Source organism: Phanerochaete carnosa, assembly GCF_000300595.1.
Source record: "Phanerochaete carnosa HHB-10118-sp unplaced genomic scaffold PHACAscaffold_10, whole genome shotgun sequence".
Taxonomy (NCBI): domain Eukaryota; kingdom Fungi; phylum Basidiomycota; class Agaricomycetes; order Polyporales; family Phanerochaetaceae; genus Phanerochaete; species Phanerochaete carnosa.
In genome coordinates this window covers 520,872-537,644 of record NW_006767637.1, presented here as the reverse complement: position 1 = coordinate 537,644, position 16,773 = coordinate 520,872, and the positions used below count along the sequence as shown (strand labels likewise).

General features: G+C 52.8%; 5 protein-coding genes across 5 annotated transcripts; 3 read left to right on the top strand and 2 right to left on the bottom strand.

Annotated features, from left to right (window-relative positions):
* Nucleotides 1-8: 8 nt before the first annotated feature.
* PHACADRAFT_151417 (uncharacterized protein) lies at nt 9-3,996 on the bottom strand. Its single transcript, XM_007400089.1, has 21 exons — nt 3,763-3,996; nt 3,583-3,712; nt 3,446-3,521; nt 3,204-3,332; nt 3,048-3,153; nt 2,799-2,995; nt 2,682-2,747; nt 2,539-2,622; nt 2,474-2,487; nt 2,152-2,420; nt 2,055-2,096; nt 1,985-1,997; nt 1,839-1,938; nt 1,639-1,787; nt 1,530-1,588; nt 1,037-1,476; nt 952-987; nt 775-898; nt 474-721; nt 315-422; nt 9-261 (listed from the first exon to the last, which is right to left on the bottom strand). The coding sequence occupies exons 1-21, from the start codon at nt 3,854-3,856 to the stop codon at nt 181-183; spliced, it is 2,565 nt and encodes an 854-aa protein (XP_007400151.1). The 5' UTR covers nt 3,857-3,996; the 3' UTR covers nt 9-180.
* Nucleotides 3,997-4,111: 115 nt separating this feature from the next.
* PHACADRAFT_151415 (uncharacterized protein) lies at nt 4,112-8,685 on the top strand. The gene is made up of 26 exons (XM_007400088.1): nt 4,112-4,546; nt 4,597-4,665; nt 4,734-4,843; nt 4,898-4,918; nt 4,971-5,039; nt 5,094-5,196; nt 5,250-5,260; nt 5,311-5,338; nt 5,386-5,618; nt 5,672-5,778; nt 5,836-5,986; nt 6,042-6,099; nt 6,153-6,197; nt 6,248-6,349; nt 6,404-6,465; nt 6,525-6,589; nt 6,642-6,674; nt 6,729-7,047; nt 7,107-7,346; nt 7,413-7,688; nt 7,749-7,902; nt 7,951-8,016; nt 8,069-8,124; nt 8,174-8,287; nt 8,343-8,363; nt 8,420-8,685. The coding sequence occupies exons 1-26, from the start codon at nt 4,444-4,446 to the stop codon at nt 8,540-8,542; spliced, it is 2,739 nt and encodes a 912-aa protein (XP_007400150.1). The 5' UTR covers nt 4,112-4,443; the 3' UTR covers nt 8,543-8,685.
* Nucleotides 8,686-8,726: 41 nt separating this feature from the next.
* On the bottom strand, nt 8,727-12,333 carry PHACADRAFT_177673 (uncharacterized protein). The gene is made up of 11 exons (XM_007400087.1): nt 11,920-12,333; nt 11,553-11,868; nt 11,351-11,498; nt 11,180-11,292; nt 10,827-11,128; nt 10,659-10,781; nt 10,491-10,608; nt 10,229-10,438; nt 10,005-10,170; nt 9,544-9,949; nt 8,727-9,478 (listed from the first exon to the last, which is right to left on the bottom strand). The coding sequence occupies exons 1-11, from the start codon at nt 12,153-12,155 to the stop codon at nt 9,298-9,300; spliced, it is 2,319 nt and encodes a 772-aa protein (XP_007400149.1). The 5' UTR covers nt 12,156-12,333; the 3' UTR covers nt 8,727-9,297.
* Nucleotides 12,334-12,817: 484 nt separating this feature from the next.
* PHACADRAFT_262894 (uncharacterized protein) lies at nt 12,818-14,251 on the top strand. Its single transcript, XM_007400086.1, has 5 exons — nt 12,818-13,380; nt 13,433-13,460; nt 13,515-13,667; nt 13,723-13,871; nt 13,926-14,251. Exons 1-5 carry the CDS (start codon nt 12,838-12,840, stop codon nt 13,971-13,973), a joined length of 921 nt encoding a protein of 306 aa, XP_007400148.1. The 5' UTR covers nt 12,818-12,837; the 3' UTR covers nt 13,974-14,251.
* Nucleotides 14,252-15,451: 1,200 nt separating this feature from the next.
* PHACADRAFT_187601 (uncharacterized protein) lies at nt 15,452-16,431 on the top strand. Its single transcript, XM_007400085.1, has 5 exons — nt 15,452-15,622; nt 15,681-15,782; nt 15,839-15,967; nt 16,018-16,261; nt 16,318-16,431. The coding sequence occupies exons 1-5, from the start codon at nt 15,536-15,538 to the stop codon at nt 16,416-16,418; spliced, it is 663 nt and encodes a 220-aa protein (XP_007400147.1). The 5' UTR covers nt 15,452-15,535; the 3' UTR covers nt 16,419-16,431.
* The last annotated feature ends 342 nt before the right edge of the window (nt 16,432-16,773 follow it).

The following is a 16,773-nucleotide window of genomic DNA, read 5'->3' as shown; positions in this document are numbered from 1 at the left end:
CGACTCTCACAAGACCACGAACCCAACCTTACCCCCTCCCATGCTACGATGTACCGCACACGAAACAGTAATTCGCGACGTCCATAGAACACGTAGACATGTTGAGACGGACATCACATGAGACGTCACCTTTATTCTAGCGAGTACACATTGTTCACACTTGTCTGGCTTAACAGCTATCTAGATGTAGAGAGGTAGCACTGGGTCGAACCCGCTCCAAATCGGTCCCTCGGTGAACTCCTTCTCGTCAATCAAGAAATCCTGCGGAGGTGCAGTAAGCTCACCACTCGCGGGTATGTGCACTGATTACTTACGAGCGGGCATTCGACCAGAGCACCCCGGACTTGCGAGAGGCGGTCCTTGACGCGCGCAAGTGGGATATCAGGGACAACGTGGTCCGTCTTGCCGTTGGACACGTAATTCTGTTCAAACGATTAGCGAGCACTTCGTCGCGACACCAGCAGCGGGCGTACTCCGTAGGCGGACCAACTCCGAATCAGGTTGGTAGGCACCGGACGGAAAATCTCGGTAAAGATCTCGCGGTTCGTCCTCGCGGTATCGTTCCAGAGGGCCTCAGTGTGTGGCGACAGCGGGTCGGCAACGGCGTTGTCTTCAGGAGTACCGAACTCGTCACGGTTCGGGATGGGAGCCGGACGCATGAAAGACGTCACTTGCTCTCTGGGGCCTTCACAGAACTGAGGCGGAATGAGACCTAGGTGCTCTAGATATCTTCGGTAAGCACTGCATCGATAGGCAACTGTAATCTTGACCGACCTCGGTAGATTTGGCGGCGTAAAGATGCAGCAAAGCGGCCAGCCATATACTTCTGGCCATCCATGTAAGTCTCGATCATATCGTCATCCTCGACAACCAAGGCAATTTCGGAGTCTCCGTCGCCCTAAGTGTAGTCAATGAACATCGTCACTGTACACAAGGTAAAACCATGCCGACCTTTTGGCTACGATCATTGATGTTGGCAGAGCCCATCTGCGTTGCGCACTCAGTGACGTTCATTGTGGACTGGGGACATACTTACGATAACGCGCCGGTCATCGACAATCATGACCTTCGAGTGAATGTATAGCAGCTCAGAAACGTATGCGTTCTTCTCTTCCTCCTCGCTCCCGAGCCACTTCTCGTCCAGCAGGTTCGTCTTGTCGCTCAGCATGTGCTGCACGACGTTGTCAGATACGTCCTCGTCGCTACGCAGACCGTCCGCCCCGTGCTCGAAGCGCTCAATGATCTCCCGCGCCTCGGCGGCGCTCTGCGGGAGCGGGTACGTCTCGGATTTGAGTGCATTCTTGTTGCCCTCTACACTGGCGGAGGAGCCGAGCGTCTCATCCGGTAGAACGATGGTGACGGACTGCTGCTGAGGAGCGCCATCTTCCGACTGTCCGACCCACTGCCTGGCCAGCGCGACCATGGCCTGCTGGAACTTCACCCCGCTAGCCTCTTCCATCTTCTTGATGAACGATGCTGCAGCCGTCGTGTTAGCAGCATGCCGTCTGAATGAGGACGTCAAGGCTTACGATAAGGGGCGTTAATGCGGTCATAAGCCCTCAAATGATAGAAGCGGATATAGTCCATGCTGTGAGGCAATGAGCTGTAGATCAGGCTACGAGTAGACTGGGCACTTACGGTTCGTATCCCGCCCTGCGAATCTCTTCATAGATGCTATGGCCTCCCCTGTTGATCGTTCTGTACTGAGCAGCCATGATTACCTGTACAGAGGAGGCATCTTTGATGTTACCAGCAAAGCCTGGGACTTCAGGAATGACGACCACGACCTGCGCCACTGTCAGTCTAAAATTTTTAGGTGTGTATATGCTAGTATTTACCTTGAACTTTTGACCATCCCTGGCGGCTTGCACGATACGCTGGACAAGAGCATTGGCAATCTGGTTCTTGACCGGGTCTTTCGTCGTAGTGGAAGATATGCTATCGAACGTCAGACATGAGGGCATCAGACGCCGCATAAACTTACAAGAATTGATTCTCTTTCATACGCATGGGTCATCACCAGATTCATCCAAGGCTTCAGCGGAAGAACGTACCAATGTAAATAAAGTGGTTGGCTTCTGCAATGAGCTGACAGTCTGCATGATGTCCCTTGACTTAGTACAGCCAGAATGTACGAAACATCGCGCTTACAGGCATTCTGAACACTTCTCTCAGTAAGCACACCATGGCTCCAGTCTGAGACGCTGCGAACAGCCTGCACCCGACAAGTACCGTTCGGCGGGCGCTGGTAGGCGATCGGATCCTCTTCTTCTTCAGGGAACCACTCGCCGTACTGTCGGTTGAAGCGCTGCTTAAAACGCTTCCCCATGCTGTGCCAATTCTCGCGTAACGGATGGCGTGCGACAGATTCTTCCGGTGCAGCCTCGATATTATGCGGCAAGGCGAGCCAGTCGTAGCGGCTACCAGACCAACGTCAGCACACTGCGACTACACAGGCGACAGCTTGCCTTACTTCTCGTTCCTGTACTGTGGAGGGGGTCAGCTATCTGTCTCACGTTAATGTGCTCTACGAATTACTTTTCTTCTTTTGACCTCGTTCCAGCGCTCGACGAAGTGCTGGACAATGTCGAGCACGACAGGGCCACAGAGGGTCATATGCATCTATCAAGAACAATACGTGTTGTAAGCACGGCGAGCCGGAGGGATGATACATGACTTACATCGTGCCACGGCATTCGCGGCATATCTATGATACTTAATCCGTTGTTAGCGTACTGGCTAACATTCTGGGATACACATCAGCGCCTATCCAACATGCGCCTGCACATGTGACGCACCTTGAAATCCAAAACGCGCGCATTGTTGTAGTCCTGTCCGGGGAATAGAGTCTCGTCGAAGTGTGTAGGGTGCGCATCCGCAAGGGGATGGGTGTGCGTGTCCCAGCGTCCAAAGCAAAGGTCAAGTCCGCCGATGCATGCACGATGCTGGTCGACGACAACGACCTTCTCGTGGTGCGACCAAAATTCGACGTCATCTACATTCTATCGTAAAGTTTTCTGATAAATTTCACGTCCGGGAATAGATACCTTTGCTTCCGATATGGTCGGGATGACGCATGCAGGCAATGTTGGGGTGTAACGCCTCGAGAGCATGCTTAGTGTGACTGGAGCTCATCGACATCGTTTGCGTAACCTGCATCCCCTTTGAGTATGTCTTTCAGACGTATATATTTGAGCTTTTACCTCTTTATAGACCACTACGTAAATTTTAACGCCCTGTTCTGCCTTGCGCTTGAGCACTCTGTCCAGGCGCCATTGTTCATTATAGGCGGGCGGCCGGCGTAGATATAGCTCCGGGGTCAACCACCAGTCCTATTTCAATGTGAAATTAGTCCACGATACGGAACATACAGGGACGCATGTCGAGATCCGGAGCATGTCGCTCTTGCCCGGGTCGTCCTCGCACTGCGCCTGCACATACTCACAAGAATATAGATGACTTCACGAGCACTGTCCAACATCTCAGACAGAGCGTACATGTAGTCATGACCATCGATATGCCTGTAGAATGGTAAATATTAGCGGTCTTCAACACAGGATGCCGCGAGTCTGGAGTATTTACCACTTGACGGAATTATGAGACCGCTGGTCTGCAAACGAGTGGAAACGATGGCTGGCATTGATCTCAGCACGAATCATGTCATTTCGCTGCTCTTCCGGAGTGTCATGTCTGCGATTTGGATTTAAGAGTCCTGGCACATATTAGCGACAAAAAAGTAGGTCAAAGAAAGGAATGTTGTACCAATGGCGGTGTTGCGGGCGTGCGATACACCCTCTTCCGCCTTCGAAACAAGCTTGTCTGCCTCCGATGCGAGCTTATCGAGGAAGGACGACATGACTGCAGGATGCTAGATCGGTGGTAACGGGGCCTTCGGAATTTAAGCAGGACGAGAGTGCAGACGCTGATATGGAGGCTGCGCAGATGCAATGATTTGATCGAGGCAGTATCCGAAGGAACAACCCCAATTTATTTTCGGCGCGGTCATCACGACAGGAACGTGTGCAGCGCGGAGTAACCGATATACCTAACGGGGAAAGAGGGCGCATCATTGATGCGCCAAATGCTCCCCGTCCGGGCCGTCCCTGCTCTTCCATGCTTCAACCATGCTTCAGCGCAATAAACGAGCCAGATACATGCAGCTTAATCAACGAATCGTTGTGAGCATTTTTCACGTCAACTAAGACTAATGATCCACTGCTTGATGACGCTAGTTACAGTACAGTGCTGCACGAGGTCGCCAGCAGGACGCTGTGGTTGTCTAATCGATGTGGTATAGGCGGTTGCAGATTATGAGAGCTCTGAGATCGAACTTTAAGTACAGCCTCCAGTCTCCTCCACATCTCAATGCAATCTGGCCTGCACAACACTCATTGGCATCTCTTCCAACTATAACGGCTCTCAGTCTGTATACTTTGAGGCAAAATGCCACATCAGTCTAGTGCTGAGGCACTGACTGGTGGAGTCGAGTTTAAGAAGATAGAGGCAAACATCAAACATGACCAGAACAGCAAATCATCACGTCTCAGTGAGTCGATTGCAAACGAGATCCCCGACAATCTGCTCACAAAGTCACAGTGAGTCTGGTCTCTTCCGCTCAGGACAAACTGAACAAGGCGAATGACGCCATATCTAAAGTTGAGGATGGTAACGTTGACACGTCCTGCGTGGTTTCTCTCAATGACCTGACTCGCCCAACTGACGACCGTGGGCAGTGGCAGCCCCATGGGATACCAGCAGGGTGGCTGTAGCAGATCTGCTCGCTCCCGTGAAAGACATTGTAGACATACTCGACTGTATAGCTGAGGTCCACCCGGCCGTCAAGGTATCTTGCTTTCTAATGCTCATGCATGGCAGCACTTGACGTCCAGTGTTCGAGGTGGTTGCAGGCGTTGTCAAGGTTAGTCTCTCAGTCTCATAATGGACTCCGCAGAAGATTAACAATCTCGCAGATTGTAATCGACCTTGAGCTCACACGACGAAGCAATGACAAGCAGATCGCTATTGTTTACTTCACAATGGTGCGTAAATTTGAAGGGCATTTCTTCGAAATGTTATAGACCAATACTTTTCAGAGCTCCTTACTTCTCCTGCTCTCCGACTTGGATCCCGTCGTAGACGGAGACAAGCATCTCGAAACTTGTTTGAATGCAATATGCCAGACAATCAATAGCTTTGGTATGCTGTGATTTAACTCTCCTGCTCTAATTTGCGCCAATCACCTCGGCCAGGAAATTTCTGCGAGTATGTGCTAGCATGATCATTTACACGATTATGTGTTGATCACTCTGCAGAGTCTATTATCGCCAAGCGGGATTCGGTAACATTTCTCTTACTCGTTCATGTAGCATGCTTACAATGATGCAGTGAAAACCCTCAGATCGAAACACTACAAGGACAAGCTGGCTGCATACGCCGGCGATTTCTCTGACCACAAGAAGGAGCTTCATTTGTTGCTGTCCGCGCAATCTAGTCTAACCATACGGGACGTGAAGACCGAAGTGACTAAGATTGTAGCGCTTCTGGAAGCAAAGTCCAGCGAGGAACAGACTGCAGATCGCTACGTTCACAACATGGGGGGCTTAGAGGCTGTAGTGCAGGTAAGCGATTGCTTAGCACAGGTCGCATTTACTCACTGACCCTCGTATCACAGGATGATAGAAAGCTCGAACAACTCGCTCGAGTTCTCGGGGAGAGATTTGATTCATCGATGAAGCGAAATCTGAGGATGGATCTGGACGAGATTCTGCGCAACAACCTGTACATGATCACATTTCTGCCGGCCTGATACTCCATACTTACATTTACTGCATACAGGGACGCGTATTCTAGCAAGATCGATATCATGGTCCAGCGAGTCGAAGCTTCCATCCGAGCCTCGACTTCGATGGTTCTCTACAAAGTCGATATATCGACGACGACTGTATTAGACCAAGTAGATCACTCAACGCTGGTCATATTGAACAAGGTTCGAGTCAGACCCTTTCACGACGACGTTTTTGCTGAGAATAAATGTGACTCAGCTCGAGGATGGTCCACATAATCTGATAGAGGACGACGATCTACGGGCAATATGGCGAAGTAAGTTGTTCACGAAAACGACGCATACATGCGTCCTTCTCACGCTCTGTCAGCTATGCATGGACGCGCTAGCGTTGACAGACATATGTTCCTGGATGGTACGTACTCACAAAAGTGCTCTATATTCCACCTCATCAACCCACTTCAGCTTTATACCAACACTTCCAGAAGAAGTTCGCTACGCACTTGCTCAATACTGGCCAGAAGCACCCAGATGCCTGGACTCTACACTTCCTATCTCGACCATACTGTGGGTAGTCTACTTTATGCTCTAGCACGAAGCTGATGCCGAGTAATCCCGAAGTCCGTCCTGCAATTGGAGACGGCATAGACGAGGACTGCAGTGGTTTCATCTCCCACACAGAGGTACAGAGCTCGCATACTGATAAAATACTAGCTGTGGTTCATTATTTTCCCCCGGAAAGGCCAACGAGTTTTTGCGGGCCAAACCTGAAGAACTTGGGTGTAGCAACGCCGCTTGGATTGCATTGTATGTGAGATGGACCGATAATGTCTACGCGAGCTGACGCCGCGGCTCACAGTTGGGCAGTTGGGCCTTACAAGTCTGATGTCGAGTGAGTACCATAATTCTGGCACGAGATTTTCCGTCTACACTCAGCTTTGCCCAGGTACCTTCGCAAGATACGCGTCCTGCGGGCTCGTCTGAAACGCGCTCCCAGGAAGGTTTTACCTCAAAACCTGAAACGTGTCAAGCACTTCACGAGCATGCTGCCACGGATCAAGTTGATCGAGGTGCTCGACAACATCCTTCGGCCGCTCGGCGAGCTCGAGGAAAACCATGTAGAATATGAGGAGTTGGATAAACTCGGACGGATATGGACAGAGCTGCAAGCGAGTCGCATTCGAACCAACCTCGACAAACTGAAGTACCAGATCAAGGGCGTTGATTACGTATCTGTCGTGTTGGATAAGCAGCGCCTGGAGAATGTACGTTCGTCAGCTGATGCTCATGATCTCGTTCACTCACTTCGAAGTTGCTCATCCAGTGCATCTTATGCATGATCCATCTTCTTCTCGTGCGTCACATGAAGGTGCTGAAAGTGGCACGGCTACGACCTGTGGCTGTCCGTGAGTTCGAGGATATGCTTGACACTTGGAATTTCGTCTTCGAAGCCTTTGGCCAGCGTCTGGACGTACTTGCGCAGATTTGGCGCCAGCAGCGGCTCGAGCTAGACACGCAGGTGGAGTACTACAACCGGGGGCTATTCAAAGGCTGGTATGAACGGGTGCGTCTACACGATATCATTATATCGATGCTGGACAGCACTTTTGTGACGCTCGGTAATTGGCAGGAGAAGTCCTTGTTGCAAATGGACTACGTAACCCGGTTTAATGCAAATGACGACGATCAGTATTATGCATCCTCTTCCGATGACGAGCCGGACATAGAGGAGTACGGAGCTATGGCATATGATGACGAGCCCGCAAATGCTAGCATGCGAGCTGGGGATGAAGCAACCGATGGCGGCGTGCTGTTGTACACAGTGCCTCCAGTGCCCGAGGACGAGTCCAGCCTTATCAGTGAAGACGAGCCAGACTGGGAACCAGAGGCTGTTAGGAAGCATAAGGTGTGAATCACCACGTACCGTGGCCTATGCGTGTCGCTCTTGCGTTAACTTCGTATGTAGGCCGAGCAGGAGCTACGGCAACAGATCACCGATATGTCGAAAAGACTAATTGTCATGGAAGAAATGCTCATCAAGCTCCTAAATGCCCAACAACAAGTTGCACAGCCCGTCTCTCCACAGCAACAGGGTCCTCGTAGAATGATCCCCAAACAGCGTAATGTCTTTGAAACTTACTTTGAACGATTACTAACACCCTAACTAGGTCAAACCATAAGCTCAGTCAGAAAGGCGCTCGAGGCAGCCAGAGCAGAATTCATATCAGACAAAGGTGAAGGCGCTAGTGCAAATAGTCCAATGAAGTTAACTAAGACCTTCCTCAGAGCGTGCTGCTGCCGCAGGAGGGACCCTAGATACAATTACTGTTTACTCACTGAGCGTAAGGCTGGATTACCGCTTCCCTCCTGCCAATATTAACCTAGTAGTAGCATAAACGTCTAGGAACCTCTCTAAGCTCTGATGGTAATCATCCTATCTCTGATGGCATACAGGTTCTCTTGGAGGCTCTCACAGATGTCGCCAAGTTGTACCCTGAGCTCGGGGTAAGGCTGCATGGCTATTCTGAGTGCGGTTCGATAATTTTATCCCAAACTCTAGGATCTTGTACTTACAGCCAAGGTAAGTAGTCGCATCTAACTTTCTGTGACACATGTAAATTGATACTTGTCGGCCAGACTGCCTACTCTCTGGAGAGTCATCGCCGAGTTAACGCCCAGCCTCTCGTAGGCACCTGGCTTTGCGTGGTGGGTCACTTTGCCCTTTCTGACGCCTATAACAGCCCATACGTTTCAGTGTGATGCTCTCTTCCAACTCTTAGTCGTCAGTTCCGCTACTATCGACTCCATCACTGGCGCCTCGGTCCCAGACACATCATTTTACGAGAGCCTTTATGAACATGTGGGCCCTCTATATAGGACAATCCAGGAGTTTGGTAGGTCCTCAGCCCGCCATGCATTGACGCAACCGTTTACTCAAATTTTTGCTCTTAGCAAATTTCTGCGAGTACGTCGCGATCTGCCTCACCGGTGACCTGTGCTAACGCGCCCCAGCTCTTACTACAAGCGAACGACCCTAGGTATGGCTGATCAGACTCTACGCCGGGGACCGCAGCTCATAAAGACTATCCAGTGCGTGTTCTCAAAGTGCAGCAATACAACGCCAAGATCGCGGGATACGTGAACGAATTCTCGAACCACAAAGAGAGCCTGCGCGCTCTGCTCTCGTCCGAATTCGACACGTCTCTGACGACGCCGGTATTCAGCAACTTCGAAGTTGGGCTCGGCACCTAGTTTCGCCAAAGACTATAGCCCGAGAACGTTGCATGTACGCAAGCTCGGGTCGCTAGTGAGAACACAAGTAGTAACTTAGGTCTGGCATGTCTATACAGTTGTCTTGAGCGAGGATCAATCTCCTCGTGCAATTTCAAATGTTCTTCGCCACATGCAGAACGGTATGAGGAGTCCCGGCATGTTCACGTCGCCAAATGCGTGCTCCCTGAGAGGATTAGAGGTGCGACAGCGCACCATGACGTACAGCAGTGCAAACAGGCAATCTACAACGTCAGGACTCTGAACGGATCCGAGCCGCCACCTTCCAGGCCTCCAAGGATCGCCTGCCGGACTGCACCAAGGTAGTCACCCAGCCGCCGGCTAGGCTGGTCTGCAAAGTCGTCGTAGAGGCGGTACCGTGAGTCGGCGACGACGTTCGCGAACTCGAGCGCGTGTTTGAGGTTCCTGCAAATGAGACACATCTATCAGCAACGCAGCGGCATGAGAAAGCTGAGCGGGACGGAACGCACCCCGGAATGCGCGTACGCGGGCTGTACAACATCGCATGCAGACGAAGGATCAGCTCGGGAACATAAATCTGGCGTATCCGCAATAGCTCCTTCGAGATCTGCCTGTCGCTCGCCCCGCGTGCGCTGTCGGGGACGAGCCATTCAGTGGTGAGCAGCCGCACGACGCGCTCGCGAGCGGCGTCGAGTGTGCCGCGGTAGTCGGCGAGCCACTCAGCGCGCGTCTCCCGGGTCATCTGCGGCGCCTCGAGCGCCTGCGTCTCCACGACGCGTTCGAGCGCATCCCAGACCATGAAGAACTGCCGGTAGTGCAAAAACTCGGTCGCGCGCTCCTCCGGGTGCCGGATCGTGCTCAGCTCCGTGGGCAGCCGGTCCAACATGGTCTTGGCAACTTGCACGCGGCCACAACCTGGGTGCAGTGGTGAGCAAAAGCGAGGGAGCAAGTGAGGTATGATTTCACGCACCGAGCAAGTACCGCAAGATCACATTCGCTTGCTCCAGCGCGGTGTCGTACGTAGACTCCAGATATGTCGTCCACTCAACTGACCGCACCAGGAGCAGCTCAGCGTTTGACGGTGGCGGCTGCTGGCTAATAACAGATGGTAATGGGCCTTTCGCAGGAGGTAAAATCTTGGATTCAATGGTCAGGATCGCTTCGTTAAAATAAAGTCACGCTCATATGGCCCACCGAAAAGGCCTTCTCTATCGTGCGCTCGGCAGTCACGATCGCGACACGATCCATGTCGAGGCCGTGATCTCTCGCGCGAGTGAGCGCGAGCCTGCGCTCTGAGATGTCTGCAGAGAGCTCGAGCGAGGTGAGGAACATGGCGTATCGTTCTACTGCATTGTCGCCCAACGCGCCGGCGTACATGGCAATCAACTCTCGTTGGCCTGCGCGCTGCAAGTTGTCAGTACGCGCTTGCCCAATATGGGTGCAAAGGAATGCCAACCTCGAGAACCTGTAGATACGCTTCAAGAATGACCTGCGTTGCTAATGGTGGGGGCGACACGTCAATAAGCTGGAGGAAGAGGCATAGGTGCGCGAAGAAGCGCGTCATGGTAGGATAGCTGTCCCGGGTTAGCTTGGCTACAATTGGCGAACATGAGGCATGACTTGCTCAATAGACTCTGGGTCATAACGTCCCTCTTTGAGCCCAGTCGCAAAAGCTTCGAGGAGCGCATCTGTCCGGTCCAAAATGATGCTAAGCTGAGAAATGTGGTATGGGTTATCCGAAGGAGCTCTGTGCATATTCAGCTCAGCTCAAAAGACGGAGTAGCGAACGCACCCTTCCTCCACCGAAACAGTCCCCAGTGATTCTAGCGAGCCCACAACTTCTCGTTCCCACTCTTCTTCCTCCGCCTCGTCGTTATCATCTGCGGGAGCTCCAATATCGAGCTCCTCAGGATTTTCCCAGAAACTTGTTCTCAAGCGCGCCATCTCTTGGCTCTCCTTCTCTTCGCATACAACACTAATCTGCGCCCATAGATGGTCAGACCATGTCCTACAGGCTGCCTTGAGATATGAAGCGGTTTGTGGACTGGGGGCCAACGCTGCATATAATGCACGTTCCGTTGTCGATAGATTGGGCTATGAACGGCCGTTAGGAGACAATGAGAACTGAAAAACACCAGAACGCACGTTCAGAGCGGCGCTGACGCACGCTGACTTCCACAGCTTTCGCCGTCTATTCCCTCGCCACACATCGAAGTCTTCCGACTCGTCCATCGCGTCGTCATCTCTTGGTTCATTTGCTGAGTACAGCATAGGTGAACTGGGTTGTCGAGCAGAATAACACGTCCTTAAACGCACCTATTGCGCGCCATTGAAAAAGTGCCGACCCCCGAATGCTCGCCGCGCGCCATGGCTGATTCGCTTTCCTGCACATTTCCACGGCTTCTTCCAGTCTGCCTGCCCGTACGTGGGCGTATAACGCGTGTGTGAATGCCTTTTCGTATGCCTTCCTGGGACGTCAGGTCGCGACTCGGTGGGGTAGACCGCGCAGGCCACTCACCGCGTCGTCCGGCGCAAGGTTCCCGCCTTCCTCACGGTTGATCGCGTCCGGATCCATTCCACTCAAGCCGGCAGACTTGTTCATGCGCAGCGCCTGCATCACTTGATGCTTCGTGAACTTCCAGTAGCCGGTCGTCGCGTCGACCGACGCGGGCGGCGGCGCGGTATCGTGCAGCCACTCGCGGACGACGACGAGCTCGGCGAGCAGCCGCGAGGCATGCATGATCGCTTGTGCAAGAGTCGAGGGCGGCGTGTACGGGTTCTCGGTGAGTAACTGCGCGGCCCGCGGGTACGAGGGATAGGCAGTCTTGCGCATGCTGCGAACGTCAGTCCAGAGGCCGAGCAGAGAGCGGTGCGCGCAGACTTACGGCATCACAGCCTGCAAGAGGCCCCACGTATCGCTCTCCATTCGCAAAGCCTCGAGCTCCTCTATTGAATACTTGTCCGCGTTCTCCTGCGCGTCCGCGAGTTGTACTTGACAGATTTGGCGCATTTTCGGGGCGAAGCCTTTGTCGGGGTCGAGTACGAATGCGAGATCATCCTTGTGGGACTGTGCCAGTGTCAGAGCCTCTGCGCAAGAGGCATACAGAGATGAATCTGCCATAGTTTGCTGAGGGAGTCGGCAGGGCGGGGTCGTGTAAGATGTTCAGCAAAGCCAAGCTAGTAGAGCAAGCGTGTATTTTGGACAGTAGCCGGTCTCCAGGGGATGAGGTACACGCCTGACCTCTAGTGCAAGAGTGTCAGAGAGAAGATTGAGGCCACAAGTAAGATACAGGTGCGAGGACCAGTTGTTCAACCCTTCGCTTGTGGAACGTCACATAAACTTCACCACATTGGAGCAAATTTGTGGGCGCCTGTTCATAATTAACCCAATATCTGGCACATTTCTAGCGGTACTGATGGCCAAAAACGCTTAGTTTGTTTGCTACAAATTTGGAGATGCGAGTTTGCCTCCTACCACCGTGCTTTGCAATGTATCCCGTTCGCTTGCTGAGGTATCCATACAGATCCATACTGACGTGGGTGACCGATCGGCAAAGTATATCACCCCCTTTGTCGGATATACTGTTTTGTCTTGCTATCTTTCTCAAGCTTGCGGACTCCCAGCTCCCGAGGCAGCATGTGCTTCGCTATTTCCCATGCTCGACGGGATATATACCTGCTCGCCGACTCTGAGACTACTGTGAACGCCCTCCTCTGGCTATGTCTATCCACTCTATCAGGCGTTCACAGTGCCATCTCGCCTGGGACAACAGGTCGGTACCACTGATTGCTGACATCTCGAGATGACCCATATCGGCACCCGCATGTCTAGCATCCCCCCAGTGGCCCGAGTCAAGTCGGGGGAGACCGTCAGTTTCGACTGCCTTGACGCGTCCAATGGTCAAGTCACGCCAGCGACCGTCGCAACCTCCCTGCGCACTCTTGACATCGCCACGCTCGACCAGGTCAATGGCCCAATTTACATCGAGGACGCACAGCCAGGAGACACGCTGCAGGTTGACATTCTCGAGGTCAGCACGGCCGAGTGGGGCTGGACGGGTATCCTCCCTGGGTTCGGACTCCTGGCGGACGAGTTCCCGACGCCGTCCCTGAAGATCTGGGACTTGCCTGCCGGACAGGACTTTGCCTGGTTCGACAAGCTCAAGGGCATAAAGATCCCGTTAAGGCCGTTCGCCGGCGAGATGGGCGTTGCACTTGCCGAGAAGGGGCCCCACTCGACCATACCGCCGTATAGCACAGGAGGCAACATTGATACCAAGCACTTGACGAAGGGCACGACGTTGTATCTCCCAATTCAGGTTGAAGGAGCGCTGTATTCCACCGGGGTAAGTTCTACTATTTCGCAAGGTTGTATATCCTTATATGGTGGCCGCACAGGATGGACATGCTGCCCAGGGTGATGGAGGTGAGTAGATTTCTCTCAGGAAACACTTAGTCTTGAATTATCGTGGTGACTCAGAGGTTTGCGGCACTGCTATTGAGACGCCTATGAAGACCACGGTGCGCCTGACAGTCCTGAAGGACAAATCTCACGTCAAGACTCCGCACTTCTCCACACCCAGCGTTTCAGAAGACCCCAAAGGCTACTACTGCACCACCGGTGTTAGGCCAGGTAAGCTCGTACACAGCATAAGACTTCGTACCCTAAAATCTCAATCTGTTCCAAGACATCCGAGAAGCCGCCCGGGATGCTGTACGGCACATGATAACTGTCCTGATGGTCGAGCACGACCTAAGCAGAGAAGAAGCGTACATGCTTTGCAGCGTCGCAGGCGATCTGCGCATGCACGAAGTTGTGGATATGCCTAACTACGTCGTACGTGTTTCATGTCTTGGCAAGGGCCCCGCACACGCTGACTGTGTCACTTAGATTGGCATGATGATGCCAAAGTCCATATTTGGGCATAAATCTGTATGATTCTTGTTCAGAGGGGCCCGCTCACATCCCGGATAAGGTGGAGGTCACATAAACTTGACGACCTTTCGCGCGTGTGAAACCCTGTTGTTGCCGGGATGGCATATGCATAAACGGAAAACGAATACTTCGCTCTTATAGACATACATAAGGAAGTGAATGCTTGAGTTAGTTCATTGAAGGGGCGACCGGTCGTCAATTCAACTTGTGTCCTCCACCGTATGTCGGCTTCAAGCGCGTATGGTACCAATGATAGCTACAGATTCTGCAGGCTGGCATTTTCCCCTGTCCGTATGTATCCTCGCCACCGCTGAAGTAGTAAGCGGCTATGTATCTCGAGTACAGTAGGCGAAGCATGATTGACCCGACGTGCTACCTCAAACGGAAGGAAGCGGTGGCTTCGTGGCGCCTGATGCGCCATTGGGCTTTGCGTGTGCAGTCCGTGATTTTTGTCCGGATATCTAGTGTGTACAAATATTTTATAAAGACAATGCTTGCCGTCACGAGCTGTAAGCGCACTTTTTCACGTTCTGTCACTCACTGCAAAGTAATGCAGTGTAATGCAGGTGTTTCTAGCATTAGGAAACAGGACTTGGCTCTATAGTGCTCCAAAATGCTCCTGTCGCACTCTGTCGCACTGTGGAGCCAAGTTGTTTTCCCGATGAGGGCTGTGTACATTTAAATCGTAAATTGTCAATTGCCTTAGGTAGGCAGTGAGCTACGGCAGAGCACATGAAGCAATGTTGTCAATTTGTGACCCGTGACTATGGCATAAAGCGAGGCTGTACGGACAAATCAACGATACGGAGGCCGCGGCGGACTCTTGCGCGCCAAAGAGGGAGAGGGCATGTGATGCGCCTTTAGCCGAGAACCACTGTTGAGCCGGTCAGAGCGAGCCAGCGCAGTGTGTGGCCAATATAAGTCTATAGAGAAGGAGTGATGGGGTGAGAAAGAAGATGCTGTGACCGGCCAGAGACACGCACGGCGCCCGGACAGTACTGTAGAGCTGCCACAAGAGCACAGGATGCGCGGGTGTAGGCCCGGACAGCCTCCAGAAGCGCGCTTTTTTCCGGCGTAAATTGGCCAAAAACTGATTGAACAAGGCCCTAACTTTCTCCGGTTTTCACCTGAAAAAAACCGAAGGCAAAACTCGGTTTTCCGCCAGTTTTACTAGGTTTTAGACCCTTTTGGCTGGTTTTGCACCAGTTTTTCCTCAGTTTGCATCGGTGTAGAATCGAGGAATAACTGGGCCTTGTTTAGCCGCTTGTGTCTGAGTTTTCTCGAAAAAAAAACTGCGCTTACCACCCTGTGCCAAGGCCAGCCACAAGAAAAGGCCGCGCCACCAGTGCGGAGGGAGTGCCCAGATCTAGATCCCGGGGCCCGGCGAGCGCGAGAGGAACAGCTGTAACCCGACTCATGAACGAACACTCGGCAAGAGCAAATCACGGATTGTAGTTTCACATGCACTGTGAACATGTTTCTGAAGCCCGCCCAGCCTCTCTTTCTCTTTATATGATCCACTGGCAATACGGGTGGACTTGGCTAACTCATCGCCGCTGCATGCCATGAACTCCATGAACTCCATTTCAATCATTACTGGGCTTATCTCGTTCGGGCTGGTCATTTATTATCTTCGGCAAGATAAGCTGCAGGTGTGATCCCGAATGTCTCAGTGAATGGCGCAACGAACACTGACAACAGCATTGCTAGCACATCCCTAGCCCAGGGCCCACAGGGCCCATCAGCTCTTGGTTTGCGGCGTACAGATACGTCCGCCATGGATTCGAGGTTGTCGACGAAGGCTACCGGAAGGTACGCATATGTTCCCATCTCCCGAGCGAGGCATTCGCCTGAGCAGCCGTACATAGTACAAAGGCCGCGTATTCCGCATCGCAGATCTTACCCACTGGATCGTCGTCGTCACTAGCCCCGCGCTGATCCAGGAACTGCGCAAGGCGCCAGAGGAGCAGCTCTCCTTCAAAGAGGGTATTCGCTACGTATGTCCCGACCCTTTGTCACCGCTGAGTGCCACTGACGGACCCCGCAGTCGCTGCAAGCCGACCACACACTTGGCCGCGAGGCTACGTCAAACGGGTATCACGTCCCCGTCATTCGCACGCAGCTCACGCGCCACCTCACCCCGTTCTTCGCCGATATTCACGACGAGATTGTGCAGTCGTTCGCCGACGTTGTGCCACCCACAGAGGGATGGGCGAAGGTGCCGGTGCTGAAGGCCACCATGCGGGTCGTCAGCAGGGTGAGCAACAGGGTCTTCGTCGGGTTGCCGTATTGTGAGTGCCTCCACCAATGAGACTGAAATGGTGGATAACTGAAGGATTCGTCGCAGGTAGAGACCCAGAGTTTTGCGCAATCGGCATCCAATTTGCCACGGACGTTGTAAAGACGGGCCTTGCCTTGCACTTAACTCCGATTTTCCTCAGACCGTGAGTTCTCTTGCTTAATGTCCGTGAAATGACCCGCCGAGTGTGCATCACACCTGTTCAGCTTGGTAGGTCGCCTGATCTCCCCCGTCCCGAAAAGCCTCGAAAAGGCAAAGGCAAAAATCGGCGGGGTCATTGAGGAGCGGCTGAGGCAATACAAGCAGCATGGCGACGACTGGCCGGACAAACCGGTACGTGTGTTCAGCGCTATTCAAACATCATAGCTGACCATATACGGTAGAGCGACATGATCCAGTGGCTTATTGAGGAGGCCAATGAAGACGGACGCACAGTCGACGGCCTCGTCCTGCGTATCCTGATTGTCAACTTTGCCGCCATTCACACCTCGTCTATGGTGCGCT

Coding starts and splice junctions, on each gene's coding strand:
- PHACADRAFT_151415 (XM_007400088.1), top strand. CDS start 4,444: ATGCCACATCAGTCTAGTGCTGAGGCACTGACTGGTGGAGTCGAGTTT. Junction 6,590..6,641: donor AACGCCGCTTGGATTGCATT/GTATGTGAGATG, acceptor CGCGGCTCACAG/TTGGGCAGTTGGGCCTTACA. Junction 7,689..7,748: donor AGGCTGTTAGGAAGCATAAG/GTGTGAATCACC, acceptor CTTCGTATGTAG/GCCGAGCAGGAGCTACGGCA.
- PHACADRAFT_177673 (XM_007400087.1), bottom strand. CDS start 12,155: ATGGCAGATTCATCTCTGTATGCCTCTTGCGCAGAGGCTCTGACACTG. Junction 11,293..11,350: donor TTTTCAATGGCGCGCAATAG/GTGCGTTTAAGG, acceptor TGCTGTACTCAG/CAAATGAACCAAGAGATGAC. Junction 9,479..9,543: donor CCGCGTACGCGCATTCCGGG/GTGCGTTCCGTC, acceptor TCTCATTTGCAG/GAACCTCAAACACGCGCTCG.
- PHACADRAFT_187601 (XM_007400085.1), top strand. CDS start 15,536: ATGAACTCCATGAACTCCATTTCAATCATTACTGGGCTTATCTCGTTC. Junction 15,623..15,680: donor TTCGGCAAGATAAGCTGCAG/GTGTGATCCCGA, acceptor CAGCATTGCTAG/CACATCCCTAGCCCAGGGCC. Junction 16,262..16,317: donor CTTCGTCGGGTTGCCGTATT/GTGAGTGCCTCC, acceptor GATTCGTCGCAG/GTAGAGACCCAGAGTTTTGC.
- PHACADRAFT_262894 (XM_007400086.1), top strand. CDS start 12,838: ATGACCCATATCGGCACCCGCATGTCTAGCATCCCCCCAGTGGCCCGA. Junction 13,668..13,722: donor CACCACCGGTGTTAGGCCAG/GTAAGCTCGTAC, acceptor ATCTGTTCCAAG/ACATCCGAGAAGCCGCCCGG. Junction 13,872..13,925: donor TGGATATGCCTAACTACGTC/GTACGTGTTTCA, acceptor TGTGTCACTTAG/ATTGGCATGATGATGCCAAA.
- PHACADRAFT_151417 (XM_007400089.1), bottom strand. CDS start 3,856: ATGTCGTCCTTCCTCGATAAGCTCGCATCGGAGGCAGACAAGCTTGTT. Junction 3,333..3,445: donor GTGAAGTCATCTATATTCTT/GTGAGTATGTGC, acceptor ACATTGAAATAG/GACTGGTGGTTGACCCCGGA. Junction 722..774: donor ACGCCGCCAAATCTACCGAG/GTCGGTCAAGAT, acceptor GAAGATATCTAG/AGCACCTAGGTCTCATTCCG.